The sequence below is a fragment of the Geospiza fortis genome, unplaced genomic scaffold, assembly GCF_000277835.1.
Source record: "Geospiza fortis unplaced genomic scaffold, GeoFor_1.0 scaffold206, whole genome shotgun sequence".
Taxonomy (NCBI): Eukaryota; Metazoa; Chordata; class Aves; order Passeriformes; family Thraupidae; genus Geospiza; species Geospiza fortis.
In genome coordinates, this window is record NW_005054311.1 from 6,894,264 (window position 1) to 6,918,003 (window position 23,740).

Below are 23,740 nucleotides of genomic sequence, written 5' to 3' on the forward strand. Positions count from 1 at the left end.
CACCAAGCTTTTTGTGTATAAGGAAGGAACCTCTCCCCTGAGTACCTCTCTCAGGCAAAGAAGCTGTTTAGTTTTTGTGGCATTCTTGTCCTTTCTGAAGGCTAATTCTTGCTCTTTGGCTGTGGACTATCAGCCATTGTATTTGTGGGCAGTATCTTCCACATGGCTGACTGTGGTCCTGTATATTAAATAATGATTTTAAAAAAATCTTAATGCTGTAGTTTGTGATTTCCCCTCTGCTTCTGTCATAGCATTCTCTGCTCTCAGTCATGTGGAACCTACTGGAGGGATCCTTGCCCAAAGGATTTTGGATCTAAAATAATCTGAACTATAGCCACCAGGTATAGAACCAGTATGCATTTCCATTTTCTCTTCCCATGACTTGTTGAATTCCCTGGGAATTTTTGGAGGGTTAAATCATCTGAATTTTCACTCGGGTGACAGGGCAGAAGCACGTGTGACAGCTGCTGCAGCCATGAACCCCTGGCTATCTATACTGGGGGGCTGGTTACAAAGTGCTGGGAGATTCTCTTGTGCCCTGTGTTCACATTTCCTTCTTAGGCAGATGAGACATGTCTAGGGCATGTCTCAACTGCTCAGATACAGAAGGTGAGAGAGTTTATATTAAGTGTAAATCCCACTCACATCAAAATTGAATTGATAATTTTTATAATAGAAAATATGCAGTAGAAAGCTATTGCAAAAAGATGCTAAAAATATATCAATAAAATAGTTAAAATACAAATAATACAATTAGAAAGTTGTAATATTGAGTGAGCATCATTCAAAGAATCTTCTTCAAATGCCATTTAAAAAAGCCAGGGCCAAAGATCCTTAAGATTCTTTAAGACATATTTGGAATGTCAGACACAGGAAGCATAAATGCCATAATGGTCAGGAAAGGCTGCAAGAAGTACAACATTCAGGTACTCTGAAAGAGAAAAAATTCTCCAATGTTGAGTGCAGCAGTATTTTTATATCTGCAGTTTGTAATATATTCTGCAGTTCTTCACTGCCGAAGAGTTAGATCTCAAATGAAGATACTGGGAAGAGGAAGGGAAACGTTACATTTATTTTTAATAACCTATCTAAAGCATTGTTTGAACCATATATAATAGGTTAGAAAAAGGGCTCAAGAGACAGATTCAGAGAATGTCACCATCTTGTTACTCAGATAAAGTAATTTGTGCTCCGCTCGGGCAAGAGAAGTTGTTTCGGTTCTATAAGACATAAAATACAAGCATAAATTTCACCCATGCATGTAGAAAATATGCTCTATTTGCAGTCAGTGTTTCCAAAGACAGATGTTCTGACCCATCATTGCCTATAAGTGTAAGGATATATGAAGTAGGCTCTTGTTGCATAATTGTATTTTCGTATAATTTCTTTCTTGTTTCAGGTTTGCTACTGTCTTTATTGTCTACATTTGTTTATGGGAAATGGTCCCCTAGTTGGGTTAAAACTGTAAGGTTTTTAGTTACAATAAGTATAGCCTACAACCACCCATAATCCATTTTTATACTATTTCTTACTTATTTTCTTTAAAATTGTTTTAATTACTTTTTACACACTCTAAATTGCTTTTTTGCAATACCTATCCCAGTCCAGTTTTTCTCCAAAGTATTGCCTGCCAGTGTGTTCCAACCTAAGTTCCAAGACAGAAGCTGATCCTAAGCTATTGCAAAAATTAGGATGAGGTGAAAAATCTAAGATAAGAGGTGGACAAAGAAAGAATGAAGTTGGGATCGTTCACAGATAAGATAGAACAAAATTCCCCTACCCACCATAGTAGGTTTTAAATGGCTGATGGTTTCTCCACAATGCTTCTCAAAGATGAAATTTTCAGCCCATTTTGTTTTTATCTTCTATTTTAATAATAGCATTGAATTATGGATCCTTTCAACAATCTTAATCATGCCAGCTCATAGTTATCAGTGAAAATGGGACTTAGTCAAAGCTGGGGTTTTTATTTGTATCCAAAAATAGGGAAAATGGACGGAACTTTACAATAGGGCTGGAAACAGAAAGGGTGAGTGAATTCATCTGATCACTAAGTCTTACAGTCTTGCCTAATTTTAAAGGTCCTTTCCCTGTGCTGAAGGACGCTGGCCAGCTGAACAGTACAAGATGACTGAGGTTAATATAAGAAGAAATGAATAAGGATAAGGAGAGGAAGCACATTTCTTTGGATGCCTCTGAGGTTTCACGGTTCCTGAGCTATTTAGAGGTGGCAGAGATCAATCCCATGTTGCCTGTGCCCTGTGTGCTGAAGGAGTGATCCTAGGGCAGCTTTGGTTCATGTGCCCAGCACTGGAGCCCTTCATTGTTCTCCCTACCAAGCCGTGGCTCAGGCGTCTACAGCACAACGGCCTGGGAAGCTGCAGAGGGGTTTGAATAGATGTATCAATAAATGTGGCATTCCACACAGAGTGTTTGGTTTTCTTCCTAATGTGTTGGGTAATGGCTCTTTCCAAAAGCTGCATGAGCTGTGAGGAAATGCACGGAAAAGTGTAAAACTGCGTGGCACCAGCAAAAAAACTCATAAAAGACTCATGCTGTTCTGAACAGCGAGTGCTTCTAGCCCACTCTTTTCCCCCAAACCTTCCAGAAGTACCCAGCTGTGAGAGCTTTTAATGAGAGTTTAAAGCCTAAATTTAGAATAAAGACATTACATTTATGATTTGGAATCAGTTTTAAAAAGATAACATGGCCAGTAAACAATGCTGAAAACGCCTATTATGAGGGGGAGCTAAGAGGAGCTACTGAACCTCTCCTAAGAGTTTTTCTTCTTGTTTATTTTTAATGCCTGGCATCCTTTATCTGTTTGAGTCTTGGCACTGCTCTTCATTATCTATTCTTTCTGTATTTTGATCTTACTGAATTAATATTTACCTTGCCTTTGAAATTTGTGTTCATCTGTTTTAAAGTCCTGTGGACATCTTAGGTATTACAGAATACATATTAATAGTATTTTTGAAGTCCTGCAGTGGCACAATAGCAGATTTATGTGTTTGATGTCCTAATGTTTCAGACAGCCTCATGTAGATGGGATGTTTTTCTGCAGCCACCAAATCATGAAGAGATTAGCCCCAAACCAGTTTTTGTGGGAAACCTGCCTGCTGTGATATAAATATAACAGTAATATAAAGTTGATTAAGGGACTGCATAATTACCCATCAGTATCCAGTGTGATCTCTTTATAAAAGCTACTAAAATGTACATGGGAAGTACTACAAATTGGCTAAATTTCCATGGCACTTCTCTGTAGTAATCCTAAAAGGGTATGGAAATGTGACTTCTCTTATAATAGTTTTTGTGATTTTTTTTTTTTTTTTTTTAGTATTCTAAAGGTATGTCAGCTATGTCTTCAGATTTCAAAGAGCATTCTGGAAAAAACCACTGTTCTACACAGTGGGTATTACAAATGTCTGTGTTGTGTGCACAAGGGCTGAGCTCAGGTGCAGACATGGTCTTTGGGATTTAAACACTTTCAGAGTGTCTCTGGTGCCATTTCACATTGGAGAAGGGAGCTCTTTCAGCCTAATCATGGAGCCCGTTGAGCCAGGCTGCTTTAAAGATGTGCATTTAATGGACCCAGAGGCCCCAAGCATATTTCATAGAGCATTGTGCAGAATGAAGAAGAGGAAAGAAAGAGGTAGGCCCATGGGCTGTGAAAATGTCCCCTAGAAAGTCTGAGTCTTTTATCTGTCAGGAGAAACAGTGAATTCAAATGATTATTTTTTTAAGTTTAATATTGATAAATGTAACTGGCCTTTGAAGTAGCTATTGAGTCAATACATGACTCTAGAAACAATTCAGGGGCTTTGCTCTTCTCCCCACTTTGCACAGCAAAAATAGGAACAGGAGTGATCATTTGAATAATGCATGGAGGATTATAATGATATATACAATTAGAATTCAGTATTAGAATATACACTTAGACAGAATCCTTCTTTTAGTGTTTGTCTTCACTATTGATTAAACAAGCTACTGATGTGTGCATTTTATTGTCAGGACCTGCCATACTCATCTCAAATCCTATGCATTGTGTGTTTTCCCATCCATGAATGTACAGTGTGATACCTCAGGTCCATTTTTATACTTTTCTGCCATTTTTTTAGGCTGTGATTTAGAATTATGTAAAAGCAGTACAGTCAATGTCCATGTAAGCATCCATAAAACATTTCCTGTTCTGCATTTATTTAGAATTTCATAACATTTTCATAGGAAGGTCAGACCCCAAAAATATTATTTCCTACCTGAAGACACTCCCATTTTTTTAATAAGTTTCAAAGAAGCTGTTAAACAGTTTACCATAATATTTAAAGGTACACCAGTTCTATTAATTGAAGAGCTAGTTAGGATGCAGATGGTAAAAAACATTTGTTCTCTTTGTTGATACTGTTTCAAGTAGCAAGTAAGTAAACCTCAGCAGATTTTCTTATTGGGGGTATCCCAAAGTAACTGGAAGTTTTTGAAAAGTACTACCCTGCTTTGTCACAGACTGAGTAACAGCAGGACATAATCCCATTTAAGAAGTAATTCCTGATTCTCTTCAATATTTAAGACATTCCAGTGCTTATTAGCTGCAAATAAGAAGTCATTGGAAAAGCATATGGCATCTGTTGCACACCAGACCGCGCATTTCAGTACCGGGAAAATGACAAAACTAAGGGAGGAACCTGGACATAAAAGCCTCTTTTTCCCACCTATAGCAGATGGTCAGATTTCTAATTTAAAATTTTGTTGCAGTTCTGGCACACTGCCATCTGACTCCACAGCTGCAACAGTGCAATAACTCTGTCACCTATCTTAGAAAATGTTTCTTGAGAGTAAATTTAATGCCTAGCAAAGTGTTGAATTTACAGCTGCTGGGAGCAGAATATAATATGTAAGAGATGGCCATGAGGCCCTGCTGATTTCCCTCACCTGGTTACAAGTAAGGTTGTGTTTATATGAAACTGTTGTGAACAGCATTGGGGAATTGGAGGGAAGATGTTTCCAGTTATTTGTTTTCACAGGCCTTTCAGTAATCCTGTGTACGAAGAATCGATCAGCAGTGTCAGTGGAGGTCTCACCCAAAGATCTTGGCTGAGATTATGGAAAACATTCATAGTCATTATCATTGCAAGAAGACTGTTTTTCTGAAAGTTTTCCTGTTGCCTCAGCTCGATCAGTCTCTATTAACATTGAAAATACTGGTGCAGATGAGCAGTGGTAATGCTGAATCCCTCACCAAGTGTTCAACCCACCCATCCCCTCATTCACTCAGCTGGAGATGGTGGCCCACCCCTGCAGAGCTGCCAGAAGAGTGTCTGGAGTAGCACTGAATGGGTATTTGTGACATGGGAAATGCTCTTCTGATTTTCTCTGGGGAAGGCAAGGCAGGCTCTTCCAGATAGAAAATGGGTGTCAGGCACTACTAACTTGAATTAAATTTGAAATTAGGTTCTGTAATTAAGATCTTCCTATCCTGTGACCACAACCTGTCAAGTTTGATCTGTAGTCTCTCCAGTGTAGAGGTTATGCAGACATGAAATTTACTTTTTTCTTCATAAATTTGTGTATTAGTTTGGCAGGCTCTTCCACTTTTGCATAGTTAGAAATAAGATTTATGACAGGTTTACAGTTTTCGGATCTTGCTAGAAGTTCAAAACCTTTGCAGCCCCCATCACCTTCTGATGACAGGTGATGTGCTGGCATTTTTGGAAAATGTCAATTGGATATTCTAGATACAGCAGGTTTCTCCCCATGTTCAGTCAGCCTTGAGCTGCACTCACAGTTGAGCCTTGCAGGGGTGGTTTCTCTTACAATTTATGCAAGGAATGCATCAGCTCCTGAAAATCTCAGTTGACTGGAAAGAGAGAGCATGTGAGCCGAGGTGTTTCCAGCAGAAAACTGGTCCTGAGTACACAGGGACACCACCTGCCCTGTCAGAGGAGACCACATAGGATGGAGCTGTGAGCATAGGTCCTTTTCCTCACACCCTGCAAAGACAGTGTCTTTGCTAAAAAATACTATCGCTATTTGATTTAAGCCAAACTTACCCTCTTCTTTGCCTCTCTGTCCTACCTTCCCTAGGACAAAGCACATCCTAAAAGCTTGTTCAGGCTCCTCCATATTTCCATGTCTTGCTGCACAAGAGCCAACCCCCTACAGTGTTGTGTTCCTGAACAAACAAGTTTTTCCCAGTGGGACTATGAGACACATTTCTGGGTTTGCGTGGCACTGTCTGCATTAGGCTCTATCACAGCAGCACAGTTTGAATTCTGAGTAGTGATTATCAGCCATTTGAATACAGCAAATGAGTCCTGCAAGCTGCATTTAATACATCAACACAACTCTTTAGTTAGCATTAGTAGCCTTAGTGTGTTAGTATTCATTTCTTTCTCTCATTTTTTAAATTAATCAACACATACTGCCTAAATCTTTTTGTGTATGCTCCATTTTTGGTGATCACAATAATTTTCTAGCTGTGGTGTTGAAAATATTTCTGTTAAAGGGAAGGTGATGAGAGGGAGAAAAGATTACCTTGGGCAGGGACAAGCTCTATTGTGGCATCCTGCCTTGGCCTTGTGTTGCTGCCTTGAATAAATCCTTCCCTTTATATATACTTTTCTTCCTTATTCTCATGCACTGAAAGGGAAGTGATATTATCTAATTTTTATCACAATTTGTATGGCTTCTGTGCTTATGCTGTAAGTAATGGGCTGCTTCTCACCCATGCCTTTCAGAAGGGAGCTCTGATCTTCGCTGCAGCCTCTAGGTACTTCACATAGCTGCTAATGATAGTAACTGGGAGCAATGAGTAATATCTAAAATTTAAGCTATTTGAAGTCACATTATAGATTTCCACTATCAAATGGTCTTGCAGACAGCAGCATTTTCCCTGTAGACAGTGAATAATTAAGATTAATACACTATCTGACAACTTTTTGACAGATATTTTCTGTTGCTTTTAAGGGAAAGTTTCAAACCTAGGAAATACACAGTGCTTTAAAAAATTCTCCACTCTGTAACTCTACTTCTACTTGTAACCAATAGACAGAAGCCTAAGTTAATTGCCTTCTGCATTAAAATCAAATCCTCAAAAAATTGCTTGTGTCCTTGATCCTACAAGCACTTAAGGACATTCTTTGTCTTGCACATAATCAGTTCCATTCAGCTTATTTAGATATCTCAAATGCTCAGGGTTAAGTCTCTGTGCAGGCATTTATAGGACTGGAGGCTCAAATTATGTATGCCAAATGGCAAAACACCTTTTCAAATAGATTTATTCCTCATTGAACACCATTTTGTAGTAAATAGTGTTTTTCTAGAAAATTCACCAAAAGACACCTGTTTTTCTAGGGTTTGTAGCTGAGAAATGCAAGGACTTTCCATTCCAGAGAGTTTACTTCTTCTGTTTTTTTATCTCTAAAGGAAAAATGTTGTGATAAATGGAAAACTAGAAGGGAATGAGTAGTAGCATTGGAGCCAAAAGTGAACATTGAAAATATATTTTACTGAAAATATGGGGTTAGAATGCATGTATATATATTTATTTCTCATTTTTAAAATATTTCTCTTTTTTTCCCCCAAGAAGCATACAATTTTCGGCAATCATGCATAATGTAATATGCAGAGCATGTGTAATAACCTGAGTTGTGCGGTGTTATCTATGTCAGCATTGTGTTGGTTCATCCATGAAAAGCCAGCAGTTCCTCTAAGTGCCTTCCATTCTACTTGGGAGAGATTTTATTTTTAAGAAATCATTATTGAATTTATTTTAGTTTTTGAAATAATGGCTCCCAGAAGGTCAACTCATCCCTACATGACAACCTGGGAGGCTGTTCCACAGTTGTGAGTACAGTTTCTGTGGAGCTTTCAAGGACCAAGACTCAGCTGCTCTTTAAATATCTCTCTGACTCTGAAACCACAAGAAGAATAAGGGAAAGAAAAATTGGGGAGGTTAATGAGGAGTTATAGTTGGCTTTGGTTTCCCCCCAAATGTCTTTAAAATGAAGTAAAACAAGCAAGAAGCCAAGTCACTTCCATAGCTTTGCTTAGAGGAAAGTGTCAACCCACATATAGAGCTCAGTTCTTTTTGTGCTTGGACTTGAAGACAAACATAGATTGACATGACCTTGAGAGTGAAGAAAATATGTGGGCTTTGTGGCAGATGGACATACTTCTGATGTGATCAGGTTTCTGCTGACTTCAGCCCTTGTTCCAACAATGACAAGAAGCCTCGTGATCATGCCCTTTACACGCTTCCCTTACTCTTGCTCACAGGGACGAAGGCTCCTTTGTCTGCCTGCACCCCAGAGCTCTGTAGGCAGTGATCAGGAGACTGACATGGTTATAGAAAGGCTGCATCTTCTTGGCATCTTCTTGGCTGATCACACCAGGGCTTGTTTCTCTTCTGCTGTAGAAAAAATGAAAGCGAGGAGCAGAAAAAAGAAGGAGCTCAGGAATTAGCACCAGGGCGAGGTAGAGCCATCAGCCATCCATCCCCTACCTGTATGCAAATATTGTAGTTCTGGAGATCCAATAGAACATGACACCTCTATTCTGACTCTTAATCTGGCTAGCTGTCCCTGGACTCTATGCCTTTGACTTTTGTGCAAGGAATGGAATCAGAATTTGACCAATATCATTTTCCAATTTAAAAAACAACTTGAGTTACATATGTCACCTACAGATCAAAGAAATTCCCTGCAATGTTTATGGAAGATTATTAATTGATTTAGTGTTCATTTTTACCACTATTTTACTTGGATTCACGTTCTTTGGGAGTCTAAATGAGGGCTCTGTTGCTTCAGCGTCTGAACAGCTTGCCACTCCTCTACAGGCTTAGGGAAGTAACAGTCAGATTTACCTCATGAACAGGACTGAAGAGTTCATCTTGGTTTGTAGTTGGCATAGAAAGATTTCTTCAGGACAAGGACTCATTAGCCAAAGCTATAGCTTCCATGGGAGCACTGTACTCGCTGGATGTGTTCCTATATAGGCAATGATGCTGGAAAGCCTGAGAAGCTCCCCAGCTTGAGGGGCAGGGGAGAGGAGAGACAGAAGAGCCTTACAAAATTACTTGCAATGTTTTGGGTATTTGACCATGTACTCTGCAAACTGAGAGACAGAGCAAGAAAGCAAGGGAACATTAAGGGAGCAAGGACAAATAACATTTTCCCACTGACTGTAATTGCACATGCTGGACAACTGTCAAGGCTTAACAGTATAATTTACCCAAATGAAAAATTTCCTAGGAGTGCCATTAGTTGTCGAAGGCTGGTGAAGTGTAAGAGCACTATTTTTAAAGTTAACCTACCAGAATAAATCCATTTGTATAGGCATTAGCATTCAGTAGCGCAAGTTTGCCACTATCCTGGAAGTCCTGGAAGTTGTTTACAAGATCCAAGTCTAAATTTCTGAGTCTCAGTATGGCAAAGACCGTGACAGTGCCACGAATAGGAAAGAGTCAATAAGAGCCACTTATTTGCATGTGTTTGTGAAAAGAAACACATCACATGTGTTTGTGTTCTGGTTGCATGAGCCTTGCCTCAATGTCATGGCTTTAATCACAGCTGGAGATTAAGCAGCATGCAGCCACTCCTTAACCCCCTCTCAATTTCCTCCCAAGCCCCAGTGGAATGTGGAGGAAAATCAAAGTAAAACTTGTATGTTGAGATAAGAACAGTTTAGTAATTGAGGTTTAAGTAAAATACAGTAATAATGGTAAATAATAATGACAATAAAAAGGGAAAAAAACAAGTGATGCACAATGCAATTGCTCACCACCCACTGACTGATGCCAGACCTTCCTTCCTGAACCCAGATCAGCCTCCCTTCCAGGTAATTCCCCCCATGTTATGTACTGGGCATGATGTTCTGTGGTGTGGAATATCCCTGTGGTCAGTCTGGGTCACCTGTCCTGGCTGTGCTCCCTCACAGTTTTTGTTCACCTCCTCACTAGTAGGGCATGAGACAAGGAAAAAAATGTCCTTGACTTGGGATAAACATGACAAAAACCCAAAACATCAGTGTATTATCAACCCATTCTCATTCTGAATCCAAAACAGCACTGCAACAGCTACTGAAAAGAAATTGACTCTGCCCTGGCTGAAATCAGGACATGCCCTGAATTCCTCCAACTGGCAGTGGAGACATTAGACATTAGACCCCCTTTCTTCAAGCAGCCACTGATTTTCCATTAGCTTGTAAGAAGACCAGTGTCCCAAGCATCTCCTGCTGTCAGATTTGGCCGAAATTCCCCTGTGAGTGAAAAAGTTATAGGAACAAACCAACCTGTCCAGAAAGTTGCAGCTCCTGCACAGCCTTGGTTTCCTTAGAAACTGAAGATTGATAATATATGTTTAATCAATCTTGCTGTAAATATGCTATATGAGCATGTTCCTTTTCTAATACTTTAATTTTATGTAAAAATATGCAATGACATGCTTACTTTTTATAATGGCTTTGCATAATCATAGTCAATAATTTTTTGTAATAAGATATATTCTGCTTTGCAAGCAAGTTTTTTTTGAAGTCAGTGTCCTGGATAGCTGCTGACAGAGAAGCACATCAGACCCAGGTTCTGAAAGCCAGATTGCTGTACTGCCTGACCTTGACACAAAAGTGTTCATGAGAGAGAAAATAATTCCAGGTACCCACCACGTCTATCCCTGTCTCCAACCAACTGCGCAGCTTGTTGATTTGTACCATTTGGTTACATATTCACCTACAGATTATATAGAATTTCTGAAATATTGCCAAAGCTTTTAATATAAGAAAGAAGTTAACTTTCTCTGCAAGTATTTTTTTTCCCTTGATGGAAACAGAAATGTACCACTGGCTGCACCCAATATTTTGATGGAGCTGTCATACAAACACTCGTCGCTATGGCACTTTTCCTTGCTTTTTTCACACTGAATAGAGTTAATCTCAGGCACACCAGCAATGTGAATATTGCAGTGTGGGAGACTCTCAGGTTCAAAGCCTGCCTTGTTACCTTGCTGTGTGAGTGCTAGTTGTTAAAAATTGCTGTGGTTTCCTATTGTGTACAAGAATACTAATTGCTTCAGCAGCATGTATGCATTCAGTTTTCCCTTTGCTCAAAAAGGAAACTATGGTGATTTGAAATGTAAAAGTATAATCATCCTAGATAAATTGGACAGCACTTAAGCAATCAAAAGCTAATGCAGTCTTGTAAAAGTAGTTTTAGGGAAATATTTCAAGCTTTATTCACTCAGATAGCATTTTCAAGAGCCAAAGCACAGCTTTATTTTTTCTTTCTGCACAATTGAGCATTAAATATTGCACTGAGACACAGCAAAACAGGTTTTGCTGTCCTCTAATACTGCCTAAGATTGTTTTCAAAACAGATTTGCCATCAGCCACACAAGGCATCCATCAATTGACCAATTAAAAAATGTGGGAGTATTTGCATGTTGTTACATTACAGTTGTCTATGTTTTTTTAGAGGAAATTAATTTTAATAATTTTATTTTTTAGGGTTTTTTTTTCATATAACCTCTTGGCTGCCCCAGTGAATTGTTTTCTTTTAATTCTGAAAGAGTCTGAAAGAAAATTATACCCTATCACATCAGGGAAAGGACATTTAAATGACTTTTAACTGGTTTAATTACTTAAAGCTTACATTTGTTTTAGATTTTCTTGTGTTACATTTTCATTTTTCTCTTTTTCTTCTCTGTTTGCCTTTATTTAAAAATTCTTTTTGTTGTTCTTCTCTTTCCACTCTCCGCATTTTTAATTTCTTATAATTTTTTGCTAAACTGTCACCTCAAATCAGTGGCAACAGCCATCTTCAAAGGGGATATGCAGTGTCTGAAGGGCATCCTTCTCTCTAAATTATTTCCCAGTAGTTTGTCTTATTGTCTATTTTCTTTTCTGAAAAACATGATTTTTCATTTGAACAAGATAGTATGACCTGTTCTGTCTTGCTTTGCCTTGTTTGACACGAGCAAGTATTATTTATTTGGACAAGTAATTGCTAATTTTGTCTGAGGGGCTTGTCTGCTCTCTTTTTCTTCACTCATAACCTATGATGACAATTTCTGAGAGGAAAACCAGCAAACATAAACTCTACAATGCAAATTATTGTGATTTACATAATCCACAACTGCTGAAACACGAGGATTATAAAATACTCTGGAAAACATCATGCAGAGGTTGTTTATTAATTCCCAAATAAATGGTAATCTCAGGTTTTATCAACAATACAAACTTGGGAAGCTCGTGGTTCCAGTGTTTTAGTAATTTTTTTTTCTAACTAATGAAGCAAGAAAAGCCACTTTCTCCCTTGGTTGCAGTGCTAAAGCCAGCCATGTCCCAAGGAGGGTGACAAGGATGGGGAAAGGGTCAAGGTCTGGATGGGAAGCACCCCAGGAGTGGCTGAGGTCACTTGGTCTGTTCAGCCCAGGCAAGAGGAGGCTGAGGGGAGAGCTCCTCGTGGGCTGCAGCGTCCTCACAAGGGGAACCAGAGGGGCAGGCACTGACCTCTTCTCTCTGGTGAACAGTGACAGCACCTGATGGAAGGCATGAAGCTGTGTCAGGGCAGGCTTAGGTATTTTTAAGGTATTTTTCCTAATATATACCTTTCCTAGATATTAGGAAGTTCCCACAATTACACTTTCTGTTCAGAGCCTGGGTGAAACAGCTCTGTAAGCATTTGCATGACTTCCTGCAGGAATGGCTGTTCTGGATGTACTTCAAAAAGCTGTGGGATGGAGCTGAGCTTGTAGATGAAGACATCTAAATGTAAATGTTTATGTATAGACGTGTGCATGTGAGCTAAGTGTCTGAACCAATGTCAGAGTCACTGTGGGTGATGGAAATCTGAAGTGACTGAAGCCACTACCAGATGGGATGCTCGTGTGTCTGCAAGCCGTGGGTAGGATTTACAGGAGAATTGTGCAGTTTTGTTCTGAGCTGTTAGCAGGAGGTGAGGAGAGGTATTCCAGGGACAACCAAAATACTTCCCTGGATAATTTTTTTTTGAAGTGCCATTCAACCTCACCTGGTTGAAGTGGGCAGGCTGTCCTTGGGAAGCATGGGATTAGAGGCCTGGCTCTGAGTATCATGTTTGTTGTGTGGCAAAGGTTGTGACTGGCAGGTAAAGGTTTAGTCAAGAGCTCAATTTAAGACACAGGTTATTACCATACTTGTTGTGTGAGCACTACAGCTTTATAATTCCCTTTATAAGGGAAAGGTTTTGTTGGGTGTTTTTTTTTCCTATTTAATTCTCCATTCATTTACAAATAATTTGGAAAAACAAACAAAAAAAAAAGCCACTGATTTGCTCAAGCCAATCCAGAGTCGTAAGATTGACTCCCAAAACTGAGCAGGTTATATGTTTTCTGTTAATCAGATTTTGCCTTCTTTGACTTTGTTTTGTGGTCTTGAGAGCTCCAGTCAAAATATCACTATCTCCAGTAGACTTTGCGTGCTCTAATATATCCTTACACAACATAATTTCTCCTGAGCCCCTTTTCCAAGCCAGTGTTGACTCAACTCAAGTTCTTACAGCTTTGGGGTTTTCTATTAAGCTGTAGAGTTACAGAATTTTTGTGAACTCTCCCAGGTCTGTCTGTGTGTATGTGTCTATATATGACCTCCATCAGAGGTTGTACATCTTAATTTAAAGCTTGGCTTCACAAAGAACAAACTGTTTGGAGGACAAAAAATCCTTGCCTTTTCCCTCAAATGCAAATTTTTTTACCCTTTTACCCCTTTTTTACCAAACCCATAGGTCAAGAGCAAAAGGCAGCAAGGGGTCCCAACACCTACTGTTTGGAAACTTACCCATGGAAAGGGAAAACAGACAGACAGGCAGGCAGAGTGAGTTTTTTCTCAGGCACAGCTGCAATAGTCACATGCTCACTTTCATGTGGGAAAGGTATTTTTTGGTTCCTTATATCCATTCATCATTACTATGTACTATTGCCAACCCCAGGAGAAACATGAGTTATGAAAAAGCAAAGCAAACAGATTTGCCCATCTTAGATTTTACTTTATTCTTGAGATATCCAGATGGAAACAAGATGTTTGATGTACTTAAAGCTACAAATTTGATTTCATCTTCAGGTTCAGCATTTTGAAACATGTAATTTACCTTGTAACAAGAGCCTCAGAGCAATGAATTTTGAGGTCACAGGCAAAAAGCCAATCTACAGCTACTTGTATTGAGCTGTACTTCGCATTCTCTGAAAGGAGTCAAAATGGAGAAGGCTTTCCTCATCTTTACTGATCTAACAAATTTTCACAAAGTGAATTCTTTTCAACAGGGAAGAAAAAGACAAACCCAGAAGGCCTTGCTGTAGGTCTTTGCAAGCTGCTCTGTGCCAGTCAGGCCTCACACAACCAGGAAGTGTATTGGCTGAACAGATACTAGCAAATCACTTTTAATGCCTCATTTCAGGTCTTTGGAGATTAATTTTATCATAAATTTCGAAGCCTGATTTAATTGCGCTAATTATATTTTCTCTTGGGAATTGATGGATTACTACCTAGCATATCCTCACTGTGCCTAATGAATCACACTGAGGCTTTCTCTTATTTATACTTGCTGGAAGTCAAGGGAATGAGTTACAATAGGCACTAAAGAAACATGCAAGAAATTACCCTAAACCATTTGCTACATATCCTTGCTCTTCTCATGGACTTGCCCTTACAGTGATGATTCCACTCTGCTGGAAATAATTGCAGAGAATCCGTTTTAATTCTCTGTCTGTGGGGAATTCACTGAGAGCACATTTCAGACATGCAAGACATCTACAGTTCCTCCTCACATCACTCTTCTAACATCATCCACCCATCCACATGTGCTCCTTTTTGAACTGAGTACTGTGGGTGCAGAAGTAATTACAGCCACCACACTTCCCAGTACTTGTGATTCCATCAGATGTAATCATGCACGCATTGCAGGCCTGATTTCACTGCTGCTGGAATTTGCCACTGAATGGAATAAGGGATTAGGTGACATCCTGTCATAGAATAAAGTTCATCTGTCATGTTCAAGTGCCAATCATCAGGATATCTTGTTTTTGTACAGCTTTGAAAAATCATGTTGTCTCCTGGTCTCTGCATGACCTTTCCTGCTTAGTGTTCATTTAATGCCATAAAGCTTATAATCAGTATTTATCATTTATATGGAAAAAAAACCAGCCCATGCCTAAAATGAAGTAACCATTAAAAGCACAGCGTCATTTCTCTCCTCTTAATTCCTCCTGTGGGATCAAAAACAATGCCAAATATCTTTTTTCCTTGGGGTGAGGGAGGTTCACAAGGGCTAATTCTGCACCCCCATCTTTATATCCTTTCTTACAGTTTTGTTCTGAAATCTTTCCCTTTCTCTCTGGCTTTTGCAGGCAGAGCAATAGCTAAGCTATGAACAAGTATATCTCGAGTTCAGCCTTGATGCTGCTATCTGACCTCTCTTTCTGAGCCCATCCTGTCCTTCTCCTCTGCAAAAAAGTGAGGTCCCTTGCCCACCACTGTGGTGAAGGAGCTCCTTTCTGCATGTCTGTGTGCCCTCTCCACCGTGGGCGAACACCAGTATTGAGGAAAAGTCTGCACTACACTGCTTAGGCAGTTGGACATTGTGTAGACTCACTGAAATTCAGGCAGGAGTTGCAGCTGCCCAGGGGTTTCTTCTGCTGGTCAGGAGCAGGGGTAGGATGTTGCAAAGCACTGAGTTCAGCATGCTCAGCTGAGAGTTGAGCAGGAGGGACCAATGTCTCATTTTTTTCCTGATCTGATGAACAGAGTCTTTTGAAAGCAGTGCATGCTCTAATTTGACTGTACAGTTATTCCTTTTTAGAATTTCATTTTCTCAAATGTCATATCACCTAAAGGTGGACCCTTCTTTCAGATATGACAATCATTTCCCCTTAATTAATTTTGATAGTTTGCTCATCTTCGTGGAACAGACCTTCATGAAGAGAAAGAAAGGCACATTTCCTTCAGGAGCGAGTTATGAGCACATTAAATTGAAAAGCTGCGATGTTCTGTCACATTAGCTCTGTCTCTACAACGGAGCAGTCACGCTTGATAAATGGCGACATTAAGAATAACATTAGAGAACACAGGCACGGGGTTGTGATGGCAACCAGGATACCTATCTGCCCATTGTTACACACATTGCCCTCCTCATCTGTGCTTTTGGGAGCCATGGACATATGGAGGGAAAAGAATCAATATGTTTCTCAATTTTTTCTCATGGCTGACAAAAAAATATATGGATTGTAACTGGACTTTTAATTGAGCTGTAATCCTGTAACTTCAGTGCCATAAAAAATACATAAAAATACATGCTCTGTTAAATATAGAAGCATGTGGCAAAAGTGTTAAAATTTATTACATTAATTATTGTTTATTTATTTATTTATTTATATAAACTATATGTGTGGGTGTATAATGTTACATAAACACATAGGAGCAGTTTTCCAGGGTGTCTATCACTGTCATACCAAAGCGCTGATACTGCTGTGAGGAGGAGGCTGATTGCCTATTTAAGACTCTAAGTGGCAGCAAGGATTATTTTCTTCTGCTTTTGACCTACCTTTCCCTATTTCTGAATGGCTGGTGTTCAGTTCTTTAAGCCAGTTTTCTGCATAGGGCTTGCTTATTAAAAGTCACAGACATTATTTTAAATCACACCGCTGTCAGTGAACCTCTTTAGTGGATCATACTTGCTATGGAGTCCTGAAGGTTTCTGGCTTGAACCATAGCACAGGCATCTTTGAATCATTTCCTCTGATTTCACTGCACATTTAACAGTCAGGGGATTTTTCCAGAGCCCTTGGTGTTATTTTGCCCTTTTCATTGGAATCAATAGTACCAGCACTGTTCCCACACAGCCTGATGAGGTCACATTTAGGCAGACAGTGACCACTTCCATTATCCCACTTGTGCTTTCTTTTGCTCTCTTTCCTATATATAATTCAAATCAAATACTTATTTCAAAAGAATATATTTATTCTCTTTTAAAACTAGCCTTAGATTGTGATGTCCAAAATAAGTTAGGAGACCTTTGTGCTGGAGCTAGTTCCTATGCAGTTGATGTGTAGAGCCCCTTGGTTTCCCTCTTGCCAGCTGTGCTGCAAGCTTACAGTGACAGGATCTGCCACTTGTGCTCCATATTTTTATGCAGGAGCTAAGACACAGATCTCTGGTTCATTACTCTGGCTCCTACAGTGCAAGCAAATTATAATAGTTTAAACACAGTTGGGTTTATTTTTAGTCTGAAGGATAACAGTGTGGCCATGTCAGAGACTGAAAAACCAGGCAGAGAAATTCTGATGGTTTAGCTTTTCTACCTCCTCAGGACCTTTGTAGAGAGTAAAGCAAAAAGAGGTAGCAGGTAAGAAACAGAGGCTATAACCTATGTAAAGCTCCTGACTCCTACTAGAAACAACTTCAGTGGAGAAGGGTTTTGCGCTGTGGCATCCCCATCAGGGGAAATATGGAAGAGAACTTGGGTAGTGTAAATACATGCTTTCTCTGTATCTGTTTATGTGGTGAATCAGGATTTAGCCACAACCACTCTCTCAACCAGGCAAAGCTGCCTCTGGGGAGGAGGACCTGCCCCTGGAGGGGACCCCAGAGGCAGGGCTGAGCCCATGCAGGGCAGCCTGGAGCAACAGCTCTGGCATTTTTCCTTTAATTTCTATATGGGACTAAGGCAGCAGGGGTGCTCAGAGGGTTTAAGGACAAGGCAGTCCTCAAAATAACTCATCTTACAATTTCTCTCCTGTCTCGTTTTTCTGTTTTTCTGCAGAGTTAAATGTAAGGGAATCTGATGTAAGAGTGTGTGATGAGTCGTCGTGTAAATATGGAGGAGTGTGCAAGGAAGAGGGAGATGGCTTGAAATGTGCGTGTCAGTTCCAGGTAAGGGCTGCTCACCTTTTTGTTTGCCATTTCTAACAAATCCTTCAGGTGTATTGAAGTATTTGTAGAGTCACTGCTTCAAAAATTCCACTTGGCAACAGGCTTATGGACTCCAACCATAAGCCCCTTTTTTAGTGGCACTGATTGGTTTAGATAATAGCAGGGTCACCAGTGATCATAAAGGTTTTGAATAAGAACAATGAATTAGTCCTGCTCAGAAAAAAAAAAAAAGAAATTAAAATGTCTTCTGAAGTTTTAAAAAGAAATAAACAGGACGTTCAATTTTTTTGTCTGCTTTTGAGCCTTTAGTTTACAGTTTTTATAACTATTGTGGCAATTCTCCCCTCCTGCCACTAACTTTTTTTAGAGAAAAATAAAGCAGTTCTTTCTTTTCACAGTTTTTAGCCAGGACAAATGTATCAAATATTATGTACAAGACTCATGGTAAAACTGGAAGAGTTGGCAGTCTTATCAGCAAACCCTGGAGTGGGCTGTCTTTCAGTGTTTTAAAAATAATTGTGTGTTCTGTTTCCAATAAATAATAAATCAAGGGGAACCAGAATAGCAATGGTGTGTATATGATCTTACACGGGTTTTGCATTCCAGTGTTTCAGAGCTGGCTTTTGATAGCGTGCTGTTCACCTGTGATGGGAACATTGTTCTAGCTGCCTCTAAAAGGGTGAAAAAATTCTTATGAGACAAGGCTTTTTCATCTGTCTCAGTCTGTCTGTAACGTTTATTTATGCAAAATAGTAAAATCAAAGCTCAGTAATGATTATTTTAAAAAAAGGGGGGGAAAAAATACAACCCTAGGACAACCAAAGGTTTGTTTTTTTGTAGTTTTTTGTAGGTGGTAAATTTTGTGACTTCCTAATAACCAGGTCTTGAAGACATAAAAAAAAGAACTAGTCCATGTGCTAAACTGTTAATTTGTTTTGAAAAGTGCATTTTTTTTAAAGCATTGTTTTTAAACTACTTGCATGTTTACTTGTACTTCTTGAATAATTTATTCTATACTCTTAGGAAATACATCTATGGGTGAAGAGAAGATACTGTGTTTTTCAGTCATAGCCGGTTGAAAATCTTCCTGTAACTCTCAAATTTAATTGAGCTTACTCAACTCGCTGCAGCTAGCAGCACCAAAATTTCCAGGCAACAAACATCCAGCCCAAACTGTTAGGTTCTTCACGTGCAAGATTATCCGAGGGGAAGCTGGTTTTTTCCTGATATTTCAAGGTTTTGAAAGGAAAGCAGACACATTTGTGTATAGTGGTTCAGCTGAAGAGGCACTGAAATGAAGGTGTGGGAATATCACCCTGCTCTTCCAGAAGTGTGTTTCCTGTTCATCACAGAGCTGGATAACTCTGCCACTACATTGTTTTCCTAAGACTACTTTGCAACCCCTGCTTGTAGTTCAGAGGTCTAAGTGTCTTTGCATACATATATGCTATGTATGTCAAAAGCTTTAGACAGGAAAATACTTGCTAAATTAATACAGCAAGACATTATTTATGTTGTTAAATGTGCAATTTTTAGGAAAATGTACCCTAACAAAAGAGTTGCAAAATTAAATTGATCTGGGATCCAGGTTGTGGTCAGGTAAGATGTTCCTGCTAGCGAGGAAATCACAGAATGCATGAATATGCTGAGTTGAAAGGGTCATTGAGTCCAGTTCCTGACCCTGCACAGGACATGGCAGGAGTCACACCATGTGCTTAAAAGCATTGTCCAAACACTTCCTGTACTCTGTCAGGCTGGTGCTGTGATCACTGCCCTGGGGAGCCTGGCCCAGTGCCCAAGCACCCTCTGGGTGAAGAATCTTTTCCTGATATCCAACCTAAACCTCCCCTGACACAACTTCAGGCCATTCCCTCGGGTCCTGTCAGTGGTGACTACAAAGAAGAGATCAGTGCCTGCCCCTCCTCTTCCCCTCCTGAGGAAGTTGTAACTCAGTGAGATCTGCATGACAGAGGGGTGTTTTGGGGATCAGAGTGGCACAACTAATCAGATCCACCCCTGAACTAAGGCTGAGACTGGCACAAACTTTCTTCAGATTAGGTAAAATGGGTGACAAATTTCAGTGTTGTTTGAAACACCTATAGTGTCGTGGCAGCAAGAGCTCTGCAGGCTAAAAGGTCTTTTGCTGTATTTTGGATGAGTTTTACAAAAAACTGATCAGCACCTAGTGTGTGTGTTATGAACCAGTGGGGAAGGTAAGATGGGGTGAGGTGGGATGAGGAGAGAGAGAGAGACATCGTGGGGCTCTTTTCCAATTTCAGTGAGAAAGTCTTTACAACAATCAGTTTAATAAGATAACTGCTTTAATAAGGGAGGATAGGAAAAGGAGCTAAGTGACAGTGAGCAAATCTTACAAGCCATTCAGATGCTGGAAACTCTGAAATCACACAGCACTGGATGGACCTTGGATGGGTTTTCCCATGGCACACTGTGCTGAGCAGATCCTGTGCACGAAGAGACGCTCTCCCTTTTGGCCATTTGAGGTATTAGAGGACTTCCTCACAAGAAAACAACTTCACTCCTGAAGGGTGCTCCCAGGAGAACTTTGGGCTGTACTGTAACAAATCACTAAAGGCTTACCCAACTGTAAAAAAGGAATCCCTTTACTTTTCATTTTCTATCCTCAGAAGAGAACATGCAAATTTAAAACATCACAGAGAGACTTAAGGAGGATTGAGAATTATCTATTGAACAGATAATCATCTATTGGAAAGTATTGTCCCCCTCAGGAGTTGCCTTTTAATTACTCTCTAGAAATGACGGTTCTGTATGGCATGTGGCAGGACTAAGGTTGAGTGTCTGAGAGCTGCTCACTATGGGGAAGTATTACAAAACTGTTAGAAATAATTCTCAGAGCTGGCAGAATGATTTATTTTTGTCCATACCTGCTTAGTTCATTATCAGTTGGTCATCTGTGGCAGGATGGCAAAGGACTGGAGGGTAATACTCTTCAAAATTATGTTTTAACATTTCAGTATTTTAACCTTTATGTATGTCAAAGCACAAAGAAATTGTTGTGGGAGAGACTCTCATTTGGAATTTGGAGAAGAAACTCTTATTTTTAAATCATTTGAGCTTAACTAATGTTGTTATTTCTGCATGTGCTCTCAAGAGTTGAACAATACCAGTTTAATCATAAACTTTGTGTGGTTAAGAACTTTGGTGGCTACTCTGTATTTCATCATTGCTTGGCTTCTGTTTTTGGTTGGGTTCTTTTTACATCGGGGTGTTGAAGATGCAAAAGGTGTAACTTACAGTTACCACCACACCCCCAAACAGGGCAATATCTCCTTTTCCATGCTGTGAAGCAGCATAGATGTTAGGCAGATTGCTGGTCCCAGCATCTGAATGCACATTATGTGTACAAGGGGTTTATAATCCATTTCTGTTAGAATATAAGAAAACAGCAAAATGCAGGTAGCTTCTGCAAAAGCTATTCTGAATGATAAGTTTTCCTTTCTGCCTTTCTTTCTTTTTAATGGTATAAAATTCTACTAAATTTAAAATTTAAATTTTTCAATGTAGTAATAGAAAAGCATTATTATAGTTGTTGACCAAGTAAAAGACTCCTGATGCTCTTGAATTTAATAAGAGTGGCTATTGTTTTCCACCTCCTTTATAAGACTGTTCTGACCAAAAAGGTCAGCAAATCTCCCTTTAAGCACTGTTCTCCTTAAATTCTCCTCTGCTCAGTTTCAGCCCCCAGTGCCTAGTCATACTTTCTTGTATTATCTTGAAGAAGTTTTCTCCTGCCTCAGTGTTTATCCTTCAAATTCTTCTAGATGTCTAACATATTCCCTCTAGCCAGTACAAAGTCCCACCATAGTTATTTTGTGCTTTTAATCTTTCCTACTGAATTCCTATGTTCAGTCCATGTGGAGTTAGACTATTATTTCAGTGATCCGAGAGGAATACATGTAGTGATACTGAAAAACTAATATATTTCAAGTAGTTCTTTAGCAAAAAGGGTTATAAGATACTGTTAATAACACAACTATCTTTCTGTATATTAATATGCAGTTCAGATTAATCACTTGATTTCTGTATGACTGGGTTATATTATAATTTCCTTTCCAGTGTCACACGAACTATATTCCAGTTTGTGGATCAAATGGAGACACTTACCAAAATGAATGCTTCCTCAGGAGAGCTGCTTGCAAGCACCAGAAAGAGATAACAGTAGTATCAAGAGGACCTTGTTATTCTGGTATGTAAAACATCACTTTGTGTTACTAATGAAGGATGTTTTATGGTTAGTTCTTTAGTTTTGCTCTTAATTCCAGCAATTAAAATTTTTGTGCTTTTCATAGGATGAAATAATGTGGAAAGCCCAAGTCCTCTTTAGGAATGGAACCTTTTGCTAGACAAGAAATCTGATATATCTTCTGATATGCTAGCAGATTAATAAATAAACACTACAAGCTGAAATACTTTATCTGACAAAAGAGATTATTAATGCTTCAGTGGTGCTTACAGAGGAGCATTGATATCTATCAAAAGGTTTTTAACAAATTTGGAGCAGATTCTAAATTAGCCATTTCTCTATGACTTTTATTTTTAGGATATACAGAATTAGTGTAGCGTTCAACAAGGGACACTGGTCATCCTGACTGCTTCTCTACATGTATCCAAGGCATCATCTTTGACTTCAGGTCATTACATTGAAGATATGCATAACTTACAAAATCATTCTACCTCACATTTCTAATGAACTTGCCTTTTTTGTCTTTCCACACACTTAAAGCCTAGATTTTTCCACATTTCAAATACATGGGACAAATTTTCCCTGACTTGAATATTACAACATACTCTTAGACACAGAAATTTTAACCACCAGTGGTGTTCTGAACCTCTGGGGAGATTCAAAGCTGGTGAGACCAGACGCATGGCTGGCTTTCTTAGAATGAAATTAAATGGCTCAGTAGTGTCAACAACTGCAATCTTTGGTACATAAACAATACACAAAAATATTAAGTTGTGGGACATCCCTCATCTTTGGATAGAGAATGGTTGCTCGGAATTATCTAAACAAGGTTACGTCCATATGGTGCCCAAAAGCATGACCGTGGGTCAGATGCACAATCCTTACTAACTTTATGTTGGTTAGTTGCAATGACAATTTAGAGTTATCAGGCCTGGAGCTCACTGGTAGCTGCAGAATCTTATCTGGAAATTGGGGTAAATGCACGTGCAGGGTATCTAGCCCAAGTCCTCACTGCTGCCAGTCCCAGTTACCTCATTTAAATGCAGCATGTTTCACACCAGCTGCTCTTTGAGGCCTTTGACTGCAGCACAGACCTATCCTGAGGTCTGGCTCATCTTTGCTAAGGTCCAAAACAATCTGTGTTGTTGGTCCTAATACTGAAGGAAGCCCACATTTTGTGCTCAGCTCAGAAGCGCAATTCCAGCATCCCTCAGGCTGATGACTGAATCTACTTGTCTTTCCCAATCTCCTACCTGTAAATTAGCTCCAGATGCTGCAGAAATAGGAAAAAATGCAATCCAGTTTGGAGGACTCACATATTACTATAACAACACCCAAGAAATATGAAGGTTTGCACTGAGGATGTATAATTAAATGATATTTTTTTAATTTCATGCCCAATTCATTTTAAGAAATGGACACACAGCATGAAAGTTTATTTCTATCACTAAAGCAAAATTCTAGAATAATGATTTAGGAACAACAAGGAGTGTTTGCATATATATATGCATTCTACTCTACTAAGAAAAAGAAATTTCGAAATGAAAAATTGATTCTTCTCAGCCTCAGTTTGCTGGCAGCTAATTACTACATTATACAGCTAGTAGGGGAGGTTTTTTTCAACCTTCC

The 23,740-nt window shown here is 39.3% G+C and overlaps 1 protein-coding gene across 1 annotated transcript in view; it reads left to right on the plus strand.

The window, feature by feature from the left end:
- Positions 1–23,740, plus strand: part of TMEFF1 (transmembrane protein with EGF like and two follistatin like domains 1) — a 118,447-nt gene that overhangs the window by 54,866 nt on the left and 39,841 nt on the right. Inside the window, exons 5-6 of the mRNA XM_014306335.1 lie at positions 17,780–17,889; positions 21,985–22,114. Of these exons, the coding sequence (XP_014161810.1) occupies positions 17,780–17,889; positions 21,985–22,114 (240 nt within the window). The remainder of the gene's footprint in view (positions 1–17,779; positions 17,890–21,984; positions 22,115–23,740) is intronic.